At 39.8% G+C, this 14,927-nt stretch overlaps 1 protein-coding gene across 1 annotated transcript in view; it reads right to left on the bottom strand.

Moving 5' to 3' along the window:
- Positions 1-1,157: 1,157 nt before the first annotated feature.
- Positions 1,158-14,927, bottom strand: part of LOC108892027 (SRC kinase signaling inhibitor 1-like) — an 80,495-nt gene continuing 66,725 nt past the window's right edge. Inside the window, 4 exon segments of the mRNA XM_051066322.1 lie at positions 1,158-4,339; positions 11,561-11,698; positions 14,212-14,313; positions 14,437-14,586. Coding sequence (XP_050922279.1) covers positions 4,334-4,339; positions 11,561-11,698; positions 14,212-14,313; positions 14,437-14,586 — 396 coding nt within the window. The 3' untranslated portion in view covers positions 1,158-4,333.

The raw sequence follows: 14,927 nt of genomic DNA, 5'->3' as shown, positions 1-14,927 counted from the left end.
TTCTTAATCTTTCTCCGTCTTTTCTCTGCTAATGCAAAACGTCAGCTTCTCCTCAGGAATCATTAAACTTTAATCAAATCTAAATGAACAATACCCGACCTCATCACACCAGAGCTTGAATCTAATTGAGCATATATTTGGTTAGTTTTAGGCCTTGCTGGGTTTAAAGTAATCTGTGACATTAATTTGTCCAAGGGGAGGGATTGAGAGTAAACATGATTAAAACTGTTGCACTCAGTATTAAATGATGATACATTCATGATTTATTAAGGGCAGTTACAAACCTGCTTTCTGAAATATTCTTCTACGTCCACTGCTAATTATAACCTCATCCTTTCATGTTGGTGCTTTCAAGTTTTAGACAATAACTCTTTGTCATGCATTTAACAAAACAGAATGAACCATAGATTAGTTCTTAAAGGTTCTCTGTTCTCTGTGTGATGACCACCTACGTCGGTTGCATTCCCATATTGCCAGACGGGCGTCAGTCTGTGTTGGGAGACGGTTGTTAGTTGACATCAGCAGACTCAATTGCTAAGCTAATGTTAGCTAGTGTTCTAACACCATTATGAAGTAGGGGAAAATTTGTCCTGAGTCCTTTACATAGAAATCAGTCCACATGCTGTTGAAGGCAACAAAGAAAGTCTTATGTTTAAAGTTCACGCATTGGCAATAAAAAAGTTCACATTCTTACATATCATACCTTTGTGTGGTACAGATGTGAATTTGCTCCATTCAACAGTTTTTTCAAACTATGAATTTTCTATGAATGAAGTTCACGGTGGCCCAGACTTGAGTTGTAGCCTGTCATTCTCCCTCTCCAGGGGATGAAAAAATACTTGCTTGACCTGAAAGATAAAGTAAAAATGGATCCTTTGACTGTTTTGACAGTATTACTCATTAAGCAATGTAAGCAGGATTTTACTTTTGTAGTTGGTTGTTTTGTAAAGGAGTACAACTGATGATTATTTTCATTGTGGATTTATCTCTCAGTTGTTTTCTCGACTGACTGGTTTGAAATCAATTTGTAAAACAACTTTAAAATAAATGTAGTGGAGTGAAAAGTATGAAGACTCAAGCACCTCAAACCTGTACTTAAGTAAATGTACTTTGTTACGTTGCACCACTGTTCACAGATGAGGCATTTACAACAGTCATGTATAAGAGGGTCACCTTTATTGTCACAAAACCACAACAGGAACGTACAAAAGCAGCAACCTTTTTGTTTGGTTGATTTTTCTCACACGAAGCAGCAACTTTTAACTTTCCATACACAAAGTTGCGCGTTGTTTTGCACTGTTTAGTTGGTCTTTAGTTATACTGACTTTGTAGTAGATTATCATTCTTCTTCACGATTCACAAACAACACTTACCCCACACAGCAAGCATCACTCTCAGACTGGAGGAACAGTATTTAGTTGATATACAATATCGTTCAAATATCTTTCTCAGTAGTTAGAATAATTGTTTTTCTTCTTTGTTATTCTGACAGTAAAAGGGGCTTTTACCGACCCATTTTCAACATAATACAAAAATCTATGTTACTGTACAATTTTTGTTTACTCTATCATACACTCACAGGTATACACAGAATTATTGACAAAGAAAATGAGACCTCTGTTGACCCAGCGTGCAGATTTCCAGGAATGTATACAGTATGCATGCCATTTTGGAGTTTTTTTTTTCCCGTCTAAAAAAATTTCCACATAAAATCAATTTTGTAATATATTATTTGGGTTTATATACATGATTTGAACATCCACAAATGGTTTGAACAATCACACATTCATCAAGAAACCATCAATAGAGTTTAAACTGTATAGTCTGTGTAGTGTACGTACACTATTGGTTATAATAGAGGAAAACAGCTACAAAATGGGGCGTCCTATCAGTGAGGTGATTGTTTTAGAGGAAGGAGGTTATGTGCTTTTTTTTAATATTTAAACAAATGTAGTGGTTTATTTACTGTCCATCACAACCATTGGAGTACCTCCCCCTCTCTGCCACTGCCCTGCTTGGTCTCTGTGATCTCTACAACAAAACGTGGTCATGGTTAGCAGGAAAAATAAAAAATCTCCAACACAGAAAAATAATAATTTACAGAATAAATGTGTTACATGCTTATGAATCCTCTTCTTCAAGTATAAAAATACAAAAAAAGCTTGATTATATAAAACATAGATGACACTTTTTTCTTTTTTACATGGTAATAAAGCAATCTCTTCAAGAAAACAAAAACTAAATGGTCATATAATATACATACAATATATCTGTGATGTGATTTCGGTTATACTTTAACTGCGTTTTTTTTTTTCTATTTTCGTGCTATTTCTGAGACGACTAATACATTCCATACATGTATTATCTATATACTGAAACATCCGCCTGTAATTTTAAATTTCTGCCAGTGGTATAAATACACACTCACAGTGTAGGATTCACATTTCCCTCCAGCAAAATGTCAAACAGCAGAGATTATTTCTCATGTCGTTTTAGATTTGCTCCATGCCACAGATTTTAATATTTCACTCATAAAAACCATCTCAGCTCTGTTCCTGGGTTTGATTTGAACTTTAACAACAAAGCAGTTTAGAAGAATTAGACTCTGAAAACATATGTTGCAGGGAAAAATGGAAGTAAAATATTAACTGTCCCAATTTCATACTTCATACTAACTGTATGCAGTATGTGCACAATACTAATTGTCAGTATAATGTTTTTGCTCTTATCAAGCAAAAAAATCGATGTTGTTTTAAAGTTTTCTACTGTTATGCCAACACAGTTTCACAGCTTTAAAACATTCTTCTAATCTGATACGTTTCTGTTTGCCAAGATCATTAAAAACTGTCTCACTACTATTCTCGATTTCATTTTACAAATGAAAATCGGTTCACTCGTAATCAGTGCCCCCTCAGTCTTTTCAATTACAATGTGTCTAAGTGTAGCTGATGCAGGAGGCTGTGGCAAAAAATGCCATGTCATCTGTACCTGTACCTGAAGCAAAACTCCTCACACCAGCAGAGCTACTAATCCACTAAGGCGCTGAGAATTTAACCCCAACGCTGTGATATCATCATTTGTGTTACCTCAAATTGAGACTGAGACTTAAAATGTTTAACAAGGCCTGCATCACAGAGAGGTGGTGCAAAGTGTGAGGGACACAGGTATTACACTGAACTCTGAAACTTCTGAGTGGGAACTTCTGGAAAACATGCATTCACATGATCAACATCCTCGCACTGTGTTGTTGTTACCAGGAACACATAAACAGCTGCAGCTGTTTGCTTCATCTATAGACCAGTGGGCTAGTATCAATTATTACAAACATCTTTGCAAGAACTGTCAGGCTAGCAACTTTGATAATATATTAGGAATGTAATTCTATCAGTTCGCTTAGAAATTAAATAGTGTAAATGTTACTGTCCCTGCTAGTCATAACAGAGAATGCCACGATTGTTGTTCCGATGTTAAGTCAGTGAATTTTTTACTATTTTAGAACAAAGAATCTGACCTGTTTTTTGGAGGTTGACACAAGTGTCAGTGACCAAAAGTCAGGATATATATTATCTGCTTTGAACTTTGACTGTTCTTTTTTTAAGAATCAGTCTCTCACGTTTCCCTCTGCTTTATGGAGCTGTAATATCAAATCACTGGAGTTCCTTTAGTTTCTCCATGCTGACTGCTGCACTCTGACTTTTTTGATCATTATTAAATCTTTAATGCTTCCAGTGAGAACACACAACATATTCAAAACCTGCTTTGAATTAGTATGTAGTGTGGAACTGGGACACAGATACTGTGTTGATTTGTTAGATATGGTGGATGATGGCTTTTGCAACATACATGTTAGAGGTGAAATCCCCACACTGCTTCAAACTACAGGTCCAGAGCCAACACAATGACCTCCACATGTATAAAACAGTATGATGAGGAAGAGAGTTTTATCATTTGAACTAACTATTGGCGTGTTGTGAATACTTGTTTGGCTCCCTAGTGTGATAATCTGGTGACCTCTAACAGACAAAGTTAGACAAACTGTTCAAATGAGAAAATCTCACGCCTTCAAGGTCTGAACTAGGATCTAGGGAGTCCAAAACCAGAATGATCCGAGTACTCACTCCTCACGTAATTAGTCCAGCTGAGACCTGAGAGACCTGAGAAGCAGACAGAGAATGAAGGAAGCAAAGCGAGAGCGAGAGAGAGAGAGGGGGAAAGGAAAGAAAGAAAGGAGGTCTGGCGCACAGACCAAAATGATGTGAGAAAAAGCAGCGGAGGGAAACTGATGACGAGCGTTTCTGCTGTAGCACAAGAAGCAGTAGTCAGTGACAAAAGCTCAGCACTGCCCCAAAAAAGCAAGTCGGAGAGGGAGGATTTAAGAGCACGAGGAAAAAAAAAAAATCAAAAACAAAACAAGAAAAAATTTGAATGGAAACAAGAAGCAGTGACAGGGAGGGGGGAAAAGAAAAAAAGACAAAAATCAAAGTTTACAAACAGACAAATGTATTTCAAGTTTCTGTTAAATCTTTCAGCTGTGTGTCTGAAAAGCTACAAGGTTTTCTGTGTGTTTTATGAGTCAGTGAAGCCGAACACTGCAGCCCTCCCACCCGCCCGCCCCCCGCACAGCCGTTAACTCTGTGCTTCGATCTCCTGATTGGGCACCGGGGACGTCAGGTTTTGGTGCATCGGCGTGACAGTCCTCGTGCTTGTGTATAGACGAGAGAGAGAGAGAGAGAGGGGAGAAGAGTGTGTGTCTGTCTCTGAGCTGCAGAGATGATGCTGTGATCACAGAGCTGCTCTGCTGTCACAGCCCAGGGACAGAAAATCTGTCCTTATTCAGCTCTTCTTCCTGTGCGTGAGCGTGACGGGAGGGGGAATACTGTCGTGTATGGGAGAGGACAGCAGGGTGAGGAGAGGAAACAAGGACACGAGACAAGGAAAGGAGAGAAAGGGAGGGGCAGGTGAAGATAGGAGGGAGGAGGAAACAAGGAGAAAAGACAAGAGAAGGTGATGAGGGGAGAGTAGACAAGTAAAGGAAAGAAGAGGGAAGGAGATATTAGGACAGAAAGTAGTGAAGGAAAGGCTGAGAGGAGAGGAGGCCATTAGAGGGGACAAGGAAAGGACAGAAGATGAGGAGAGATGAGAGAAAAGGAAGCAAGAGGCGACAAGAGGAATAGGAAATGATAGATGGGGAGAGGAGACAAGGAAAGGAGGGGAGTAGAAAGGACTTAAGAATAGAGGAGAAATCAGGAGGGGAAAGGACACAAGGAAAGGAGACATGAGGAGAAGGTATGGGGAGAGAAAAGGAACTGGAAAAAAAGCTGGAAAAGCTGGAAGAGGAAAGAAGGAAAGGAGGGGAGACGAAAGGACAGAGGGAGAGAGAAGAAAGCAAGGAAGTTAAGAAGGGGAAAAGGAATCAAGGAAAGGAGGTAGAGAAGGAGGGAGGAGGAAGCAGGAGAAGAGAGGAGACAAGGAAACAAGAGATGAAGAGAGGGAATGGAGAGAGAAAAGGGGAGAAAATAAGGTGACAAGGAAAGAAGGGAAGAAAGAAGGGAGAGAGAGATATGAAAGGAAATGAGGAGAAAATGAAATGAAAGGAGACAAGGACAGGAAAGGAGGACACAAGGAGATCTGAGGAAAGGAGTGCAAAAAAGGAGAGAGGAGATTAAAAAATGAGGGGAGGAAACAAGGAGAAGAGAAAATAAACAGAGAGGGGTGTTTTTCTCTGGCCGCAGCTTTTTATTAGCCGAGGCTCCTGGGTGTTGCTGAGAAAACATTTCCTTCTATCTGACCTGATCTTCTCTTTAAACACCACAGCAGCAGCAGCAGGAGTCTCAGAGGCTCCTTTATGTGCCAAATAAATAAACCAAGTGGAAAAACAACCAAAACCTGGCTGTCCCCTGCTGACCCCCCACTCCCCCACGCCCCACGTCCCTTCACCTCTGCTGCCAGATCTAATGAACGGCTCTGCACGTCAGCGAACCAGAGATTCTCCCTCGTCTGCAGGGCTCACGTGGCTGGTGACGGTTTGTCCGTCCAAAAGTTCAGTCAGCCAAAAGGGCTGTGAGGACAAACAAGATTAATGACGAAGGCTGTTTACTGCGCTGGGTGTGAAGGGAAATGTCTGCCCACAGTGGGAATGTAAGCCTAAAGAGTGCCAAGTACATCAGGACCCGTGTTGGGCTGAATTCTTCTCATGATGGATGGGTCCTATGTCTCGTCCTTGAGAGTAAAAGCTTCAAGAAACCTGTAAAGATAATTCTGATCATTTTTGTCCATAATTTCCTTCGGTTATGATAACTCATCAAATTAACTTCTGAGATCTGGGGACATGCAGCGCACGTGGGACAAGCAGTTGAGTAGGAGGGTGTGTTTTCTGTGCTCGTCCGGCCACTGAGAGACAAGCACGAGCCGACCAAGCCGACCAATCACAGATGTTGTGGTCTGCATCGGCATGACTTGTAGTTACATTTCTACAGAGGTGCATGTCAGATGTAGGTAACACGTAGCCACATCAATTAAAGGCAGGAGTATAGCCTTTTTTCCTTTAGTTTCTCATCATAATGACTTACTGAATCCTTTTTCCATCACATTGGCAGAAATGGGCCTCTCTACTCCTCACTATTATTTTGACTTATTAAACTAAAGCTACTGACGGGATGGGAGTGGATCGGTTCATCTGTGGCTCTCTCAGCTCTCTCAGGAATAAAAGGACCAGCAGAGACACCACCCGGGCTTGAAGAGGTTATAAAGTGCTCCGCCTTTTTTTTTTAAATAGCCGAGCAGCAACTTTTCCATCCAATTCAGTAGTAAACAGCAGGCGATTTGCCACTATGTGATGGTTAATGGAAAAAAAGCCTACACAGGTTAAAAAATGTGTTGTTATGAGATGAAATATGTCGTATTTGGTCATATTATTGTGGCAGTTCATGTAGATGGATACTGTAAGTCTCCTAGCCTATAACAGACAATCCAAATGCATTCATTTGCCTGAGGCAAGTATACACACACACACACACACACATTACGCCACTTCTGCTGATCCAGAAACAGGCAGCAGAAATGAGCGGAAAATTACAAAACAAAAATAAAATGTCAGTGACTAAGATGTCAGCTAATTCTAGTTTCTTTTTGATGAGTAAAACTTTGGTGGTCCTCCATGTAAATGACTGTTTCACTGTTGTCTTGATTCTTTACATTAACTATTATACATGAGGCTTCATTTGACCCACAAGTCATGACACTGTATGTACAGTACAGAGTGACAGAGATGAGTTTGATGTTAAAATAATTACAAATTATTATCTGTGTGTTTGATCACAATATGAATCCTTTAGATTGTTTTGCTTGCACAGAAAATCTCACACTGTGTTAAGGATAAATGAGAGGTTTGATGAAACAATGTTTGATGACATTATCACAAATCACGACCTCACTCCTGACTACGTAAAACTAGACTTTATGATTAAAAAAAACAAGACAGTTTGCTTTCAGGCTCTTTAAATGAATGAACACTAATACTCATCGTCTCTTTGCGGAGGGAAGGACTATGCTCATCCAGATGGCATCTCCGTGTCAAAGGGAGGTCAGCCATGTTAGCCATGTGCTAACTGCTGCTACAGCTAATGGAAGCCACAGTCAAAGACTCTGAGTGGCCCTGTGAGGATGAGCTGCTTTTAGGAGGGAAAATAAACTCAACATAAATGATGTGCTGCATGTTTAATGGATAAATTCCTTCATAAGTCAAAACAGAACCTGAAATGGCTCAGAACGCAGCTAAGAAACAGAGACGATGATGGTGGGTGAAACTGGTGTGAGCAGTTAAGGTGCTCCCTGGGATCTGTTATCATTCTCTCTTTCAGAGGATTTTATAAAGGTTCTTTTTTTTTCTTTATTCTTTTTTTAAACGACCATGGCCAAGGATGGGTCAAGGCTGCTCCACTCAGCAGGTCAGGGGCAGCTTGGAGAGTCTGCAGGAGCAGATAAGACGAGCGGAGCCTCGCATCTAAGACGCCATGCTTCAGAATTCCTCAGCCAAGTACTGACTTTAACCTCCTGTTCACTCACACAGACTCAAAGTGGCAGCCTCTCACTCTTGAGAACTGAGCTGGTAATTTACATAGTCAGCTCTGATTGGGCAGTTTATTACACTACACCAGTGCAGGAGGAAGTCCTTTCTTTCCTGAGTGACGGGTTTTCAAGCCTCGTTTTCTTATTCTAGTCCTGGCAGCTTGTTGAAGTAAAGAATTTAGAAACTTCTGATCACAAGGGAAAACAAGTGATTGGTTGTTTCCAGGTCAAACTTCTATAACTTCCCTATGTTGCGATTTTCCATTTTGAATCAAAGTGGCTGCAACCAGATACTTTTACATCATGTGTAGATTACAAAAACTGGACTTTAGAGAAGTGCCTGTAAATTATGAACCATCTTTGCCTCTATATTTTGTTTTGTGTCTATGGTGGCTCTGTATCTAGAACCACTATTTGAATTCATTTCATTAGTTGTAATATTAGTGTTCGTGTCTTCCTGCTCAGAGACAGCAGAGGGAAATTAGCCAGTGGCTAAATTTGGCACAAAATATCTCCTCTTTGTATGAGATGAATGTTTTTAGTACTCAAACAAATAAGACAAATAAATGTAATAAACATTATTTCGAGGTTCAGTTCAGCTCCAGTGTTTGAGTCTGTGTGTGTGGACGGCAGAGTTGGAGGAAGAAAAGACATCTGAATATTATATGCAGCTGAACTGAATACCTAATTTTGGGATGTAGTATTCCACAGTGGAATACTTTACACTGCAAACAGAGCTGATACAATTAAACTGACAACTTTATTGATTATCCATTTAACATTTAAATAAAAAAAAAAAAACACCACTATCTGGTTCCAAATTATTGCAAATGTAATATCTTTGGGTTTTGGACTGATGTTCAGGCAGAATAAGCCATTTGAAGAGCTCATTTTGGGGTCTAAGTAAAATTGTTTGAGGCATTTCTAATAACTAACTGATCATTGGTCAATGGATTGATTGAGAAAATATCTGCAAATTCCCAAACTTTTTTCCCAGGTTCAAAAATTCTGATTCAGAAAAAGTCTTTGAAGTTTGAAATGTATTCATCTGAACTTTTCTTTCCTGAGTCATATGACAAATTTAATCTGATCTGTTCTATTACAGCACACTTGGTTTCTTATTGTTGGCATCCTGGATGCTCAACTTTGAGTTTTGATGTTGAAATATCATCAATATAATTTAAGCTATTTGATTTGGATTTTTAGATGTGAAGATGACTGAACTGGACAGCTTGTGTATAGATTTTAGAATTTTGGACTCTTAAATTTTCAACATGATTCCCAAAAAAATACATTTCACCCCATGACCTTGATGAGGTTTTTAGCGGGAGCTGAACTATCCTTGGAGGTTTCGACCACTCCAAAAAAACAGACCCGATAATTAAAACAGAAAAAAAAAACTAAATAAAGTAGTGTCCCATTAAAAATCTGTGCTTTTTTCTGTTTTTTTTCTGGTTCTTCAGCGGACGCAGGATGTCAGTAAGTGTCTGACGGCTGTTAGCTGAGCTGCCGCTAACAATAAAGTAGCTTATTTCTACATGCTCAGCATGTTATTGTGGGATCCTTCAGTGTTCATCGTTCAGAGGGTTTTTACTGGGAGCTGAATTATCCACAATGGTCTCCTCTCCAAAACAAACGAACCAAGTAATTAAAATCTGTTAAAATAACACTGAATAAAGCAGTTTAACATTTCAGGCCAGTGCTTCTCTGTGACGCCATTGGGCAGACAGGATGTCAAGAGAGGCTGTGCTTGTTTCCCTGATTATTTAAGAACCAAACGTCCGATGACAAAAATCTTTCATCCAGTTTAAGATTATAGTTAAAATTTTAGTTTAAAAAGTGACGGTGACGTGACTTGAAACAGTGAGACAGTAGCAGGCTGATAATGATTCAGTGTCCAGCCATCTGGCCTGCAGCTTGCGCTTATGGAAAAACCTGTGGATGGATGGATTTCAAAGTACTGTAATTTCCGGACTATAAGCTGCTACTTTTTTCACACGCTTTGAACCTTGCGCCTTAAACAATGATGCGGCTAATTTATAGATTTTTACAGGCTGATGAACTTCATGCCGGCAAAACATTTAGCCTTGTCACATCAGACCAATGAAATTACTGAACAGGTCACAGTGGACCAATGAAACTGTTTGAATTAGATCAAACACACTAAATTCTTCAGAACAGTCATTTTGCGCTTAATGCACACACCCTCATCATGGAAAACACACTAAAATGCATATGATGCAGCTTTTAAGTTAAAGGTAATCGATCTGGCTGTCGAAAAAGGAAATAGAGCTGCTGCATGTAAGCTTGGTATCAATGAATCGATGGTGAGACGCTGGAGACGGCAGCATGAATGTGTAAATATCTCAACGTAGACACCTGCAGCTTACAGACAAGTGCGGCCTATATATATGTATGTATGTACTTTTTTTTTCTTTTTAAATTTAGTGGGTGCAGCTTATATTCAGGTGTGCTCAATAGTCCAGAAATTACAGTAAAATATTCCAATGCTACAACTGAAGTGGTGTTACTTTTCATAATTGGGTTATACTGTACAGCTGCTTGTAATGTTGCTGTCTTTCTCTGCTTCCATATGTATTGTGTTTTTCCTCTGCTCTCTCTTCAGTCACTGACTCTATAATGCTCCTCTCTCGTTTTCCTCCTATAAATGTCTTTATTGCACACATTAAACTGAAAAGCTTGTCTACAAAAACAGCTTTTTTGGGGTAACCTTGCACCTTGTGCTTCACTTTTGTCATCTTGCATAATAAGTCATAGCTTTAGAGCTGTTAGAAGGCAATTCTAAGTAAGCTAGCTTAATGGATTGGCCTCATGGCTGGAATGTGGACCTCTCAGGCTGTTTCAACACACAGCCACACAGATGCATTAAAATACTGTGCAGCTGCTGCTTGCTAGCTCTGCTGCAGCACTGCCTGCTAACCTTGAGATTTAAAGGATGGGTTATACAAAAAGAGCAGCATGAGGTAATTATCGGATGAATAGAGTGAGAGATGAGGAGAGAGAATACATGGGCTGGATCATGGTGAAATATCATCACTTTGACCTTGAGATATGAAATCATTCCGTGGCATTATTGGAGATTATGTCGCACAATGGAGGCAAAGGATGTATCTGATTAGATCTGACTATTAGAATAATAAAGCTAGTTTAATCAGTCACAAGCACCACCAAAAACCTTCCTCAGGAAATCAAAACATCGACATACTCGTACGACATAAACTTGATCTCTAAGCAAGCTAGGTTAGATCCAGTAACTCAAATGTCAAAACACACATCAAGAACTGGTAAAAATCAAGGTTTCTGTAGATAGTTCCCCCTCTGGTTTTTGTGTAACCTCATATTGTCTGCTGGTAGGACCTATACAGTTTTCTCTCATCTCGCAGAAGTCGCAGGGGGAAAACTTCCTTTGAAGTGACAGCAGAGAGGAGAGGCAGACGAAGCGTCAGAAGTGGAGGTTTTAGAAGTGGAATACCTGCTGCTGGCCCTGGACTTTGGGGAAATCCTCTTTCTGCTTGCGGGTTTTGGGCCTCTCCAGGCTGCCTTGTTGAAGGTGTTTGAGCCTGGCTGCAACGGTGGGACCCTTGGTTGGCCCCGGAGAATTACTGCTGTTCTGTGGGAGCCAGGAGAGGGCAGGTATCAACAAAAGTGTCATTTGAATTTGAGTTATTTTACAGTGTAACTGCTCAAACACCAGCATTCTCACCAAAAATGGATACTACATGGCCAAATGTATATGGACACCTGAATACCATGGGCATTAATCTGCTGCTCTAACAGACTCAACTTGTTTGGTTTCAGGATTTCCACCAGATTTGGGAGCCCAGCTGCAGAGATTTGCCTCAAAGAACAACATCTGTAATGATTATTTCAGTATCTCAGTTTGTTTACCAACATAAACAACTGACATACAACCATCAAACAACCAAACCATCATTATCTTCTGTCTGAATTTTCCTGCAGTCTGGACCTTGATCCCCACTTATTTTTCACTGGGTTGAAAACAGTGTTAAGATATTCCTCATTAGCATGTTTTTATTTTGAGTTTCCATCAATAACAGGGCCTCAGCTAACCATTACTTTCATTATCGATCAATCTTCTAGTTTAATGTCTTCAACTGTCTTGTTTTAATAACTTCACAGTGGAGAAGCTGAAACCTGAGGAGTTTGTCTCAGGTAACAGGTGAGTGATTATTAAAATAGTTCTGTCAGTTAAATAACTGATGAACTGGCTGATGGTTGCAGCTCTAATCCATGACAGCTCTGTGGAATGGGGTTTGCAGATATGACTGTATGAGAATCAGCTTTGACGACTGTCGTCTGTGATATCATGAAGAGAGCCACAGGATGAGTCTCTTGACTTTTTGCCCCTGTCTGCACATTTGTTACTTTGTATTTTAATTTATACTCTGACTCTATTTTTTTTATTGTGCACAGGCAAAGGGGAAATATTGTTTTAATGACCAATATTAGAAAGAGACTGCTGACATTAATCACTCCTGGCAACAACTTTAAAGATAGTACAGTGCCCTAAATGTCTTAAGTGAATAAAAGCAGGATCTGAATTTAAAACACCTGCAAGTGGAAAATAGATTCTTTCAGAGAAACATTTCTGTCTGCAGCTCTGAACCTGAAATCCCCACCCTCACCCACCCTCCCGCCTCTCTCCCCCTCGCTGTCCTTTATTTTGACAGCTACCTGCTTAGTGCCGTTGTGCGATAATTCCAACAAAAACAAGACCTCTTTACGCAGCTAAATGTGTCACAGGAGCTGTCAGGAGGAGCACTCGCTGTTCACAGTCTGCGAGGAAAAAAACCTAAATACATCATCTGCTTCAATCCGTGCTGACTCACTGCGCATCACAGCATCACTTACAAGGTTGTATGTTTACACAGCTTTAGTGCAGCATTGGTTAACTGAGAGGATGAAACCAAAAGTCACTGCAAAGATCATTATGCACATGTTGAGAGCAAAAAACTGGAGGTCAGCAGAGCAGAGGAGCTGTTAAAAAGGTTAGAAAGAGAAGTTCAGCACAGCATCTACAACCACACTCACATCCAAAATAATATAAATACATTATATATTTTATTCTTTATTTCATTATTTATTCTTCTGCTTTTCATTGACAATTTATTTGAACTTTTATACATTAATATATTATTGAAGATACATAGAATATTGGCACTAAGATTAAGATTTAAGTTTTGATAAATATCTAATAAACCATGTCACAGGCCAAATATTCAGCATGACAGAAATAAAAGCTGCTACGTAAACATGCTCTATTACCAGTGATTTAAAGGACAGATTCACATTGTTTCAAGTCTATACAAGTCCACATTGAAAGGGTTATTGGTGATTGTGTTGGTCTTCCTGTCCATACTGACCCACAAAGAGATCTCTGCTTCAAGCCATTTTAATGTACAATAAGAGATGAGGGATAAAATCCACAGACCTGTTTTTGTGCAAAAATTTATTAGGTTCAGCCAATTCAATCTGAGGTAGTAATTTCTATTCTATTTCCTATTCTATCTCTCTGGTTTTGACTAGCATACAGGAGCAACCAACAGTGTGTTCAATTTAACTGTGAACATGTGAGGATTGTTTTAAGACAGATTTAAAAACGTTTGACATACGTCACTTTTACCTAACTTTAACACACAATCTGTATTTGGAAAAGGGAAAATGTATGTCGAACACATTATGATTACAATGCACATCTGAAGGTGACTGGATCTCAGCTAAGTTGACAGGTCATTACCCAAGTACACATCACACATTAATACCTGGTGTAAACTGGGGCTTACTGAACTGTAATGGAGGATATTTAAACAGTGGAATGAGTGAATGTGTGTCAAAGGATTCAGGTGAGTTCTGTACAAGAGGTTTATACACAAGTAAAACTTCTGTGATTAAAATAAATCAGTTTTGAATGTTCTCAGACTTCTTCCTGTTCACTTTGACCTGTAGCCTGAATTGAGATGCTGACACTTGTGCATGTAGTTTGTTATAAAGGCTCGAGTAAAGTAGTAGAAGGAGAGGAGATAGTGAAAAGACTGGCAGTGAGTTGAAACAGAAGCACAGTCCACAGGCGTGGCAGAGGGCTGTGGAGAGTTTTACATTTACCTTTCTGCCCAAGGAGCCAAAGGTGCATGGAGGGGTGGAGGTGGCCTTTGGAAGGATGCTGTACCCTTTACTACAATCTTTTACAGGCGCTCTCTGAAATATCTTTGATCCATGAGAGTGTGGCAGAGACATGTTATCACACTGACATGGCACATGAAAACAAACATCAGCAGTGTACTGTACTCCTCTGTATGTCTAATAAATCAGTTATCTACACGGTCTCACCTCCAGCTCGGCTATAATCTTCTCCTCATCATCCTCGTCTTGAATGGCAGATGCTGCGATCACAGGCGGGGTGGAGGCGGGTCGAGGGGTGTCAGAGGGCGTCCGCCTCAGCTTCACAAGAGTTTTGGGCAGGTCACCATCTTCCTCCATCTTAAAGGGGAAAATAAAAACATTAAAACGTCTTCAAACTAACTTGTTACAGCAAAGCTGACGTGTAATGAGTTCTAAAAGGAAAAGTGTTGGTAGTTTATGCCACAAAACATGTAATTTGCACATCACAGAAGCTTCAGTGTTTACTGTTTCAAAACTGTTACTTTTCACGCACTATCAGAGTTTTCCACAGCACTCTGTGGTGGAGGAGCCTGCATCAAAAGAAACTGTGAAAGTTTGATGAAATGTAATGTTAGGCTTGTTAGGCCTCAGTGAAAACAGGCTCCACATCACAGAGCAGAGGCCAAGCAGTGTTGGGTCTCTCTGTGTAAAGTATGGTC

The sequence above is a fragment of the Lates calcarifer genome, linkage group LG23 (genome assembly GCF_001640805.2).
Source record: "Lates calcarifer isolate ASB-BC8 linkage group LG23, TLL_Latcal_v3, whole genome shotgun sequence".
In the NCBI taxonomy this organism is placed as follows: domain Eukaryota; kingdom Metazoa; phylum Chordata; class Actinopteri; family Centropomidae; genus Lates; species Lates calcarifer.
This window is presented reverse-complemented; position numbering and strand designations above follow the sequence as displayed.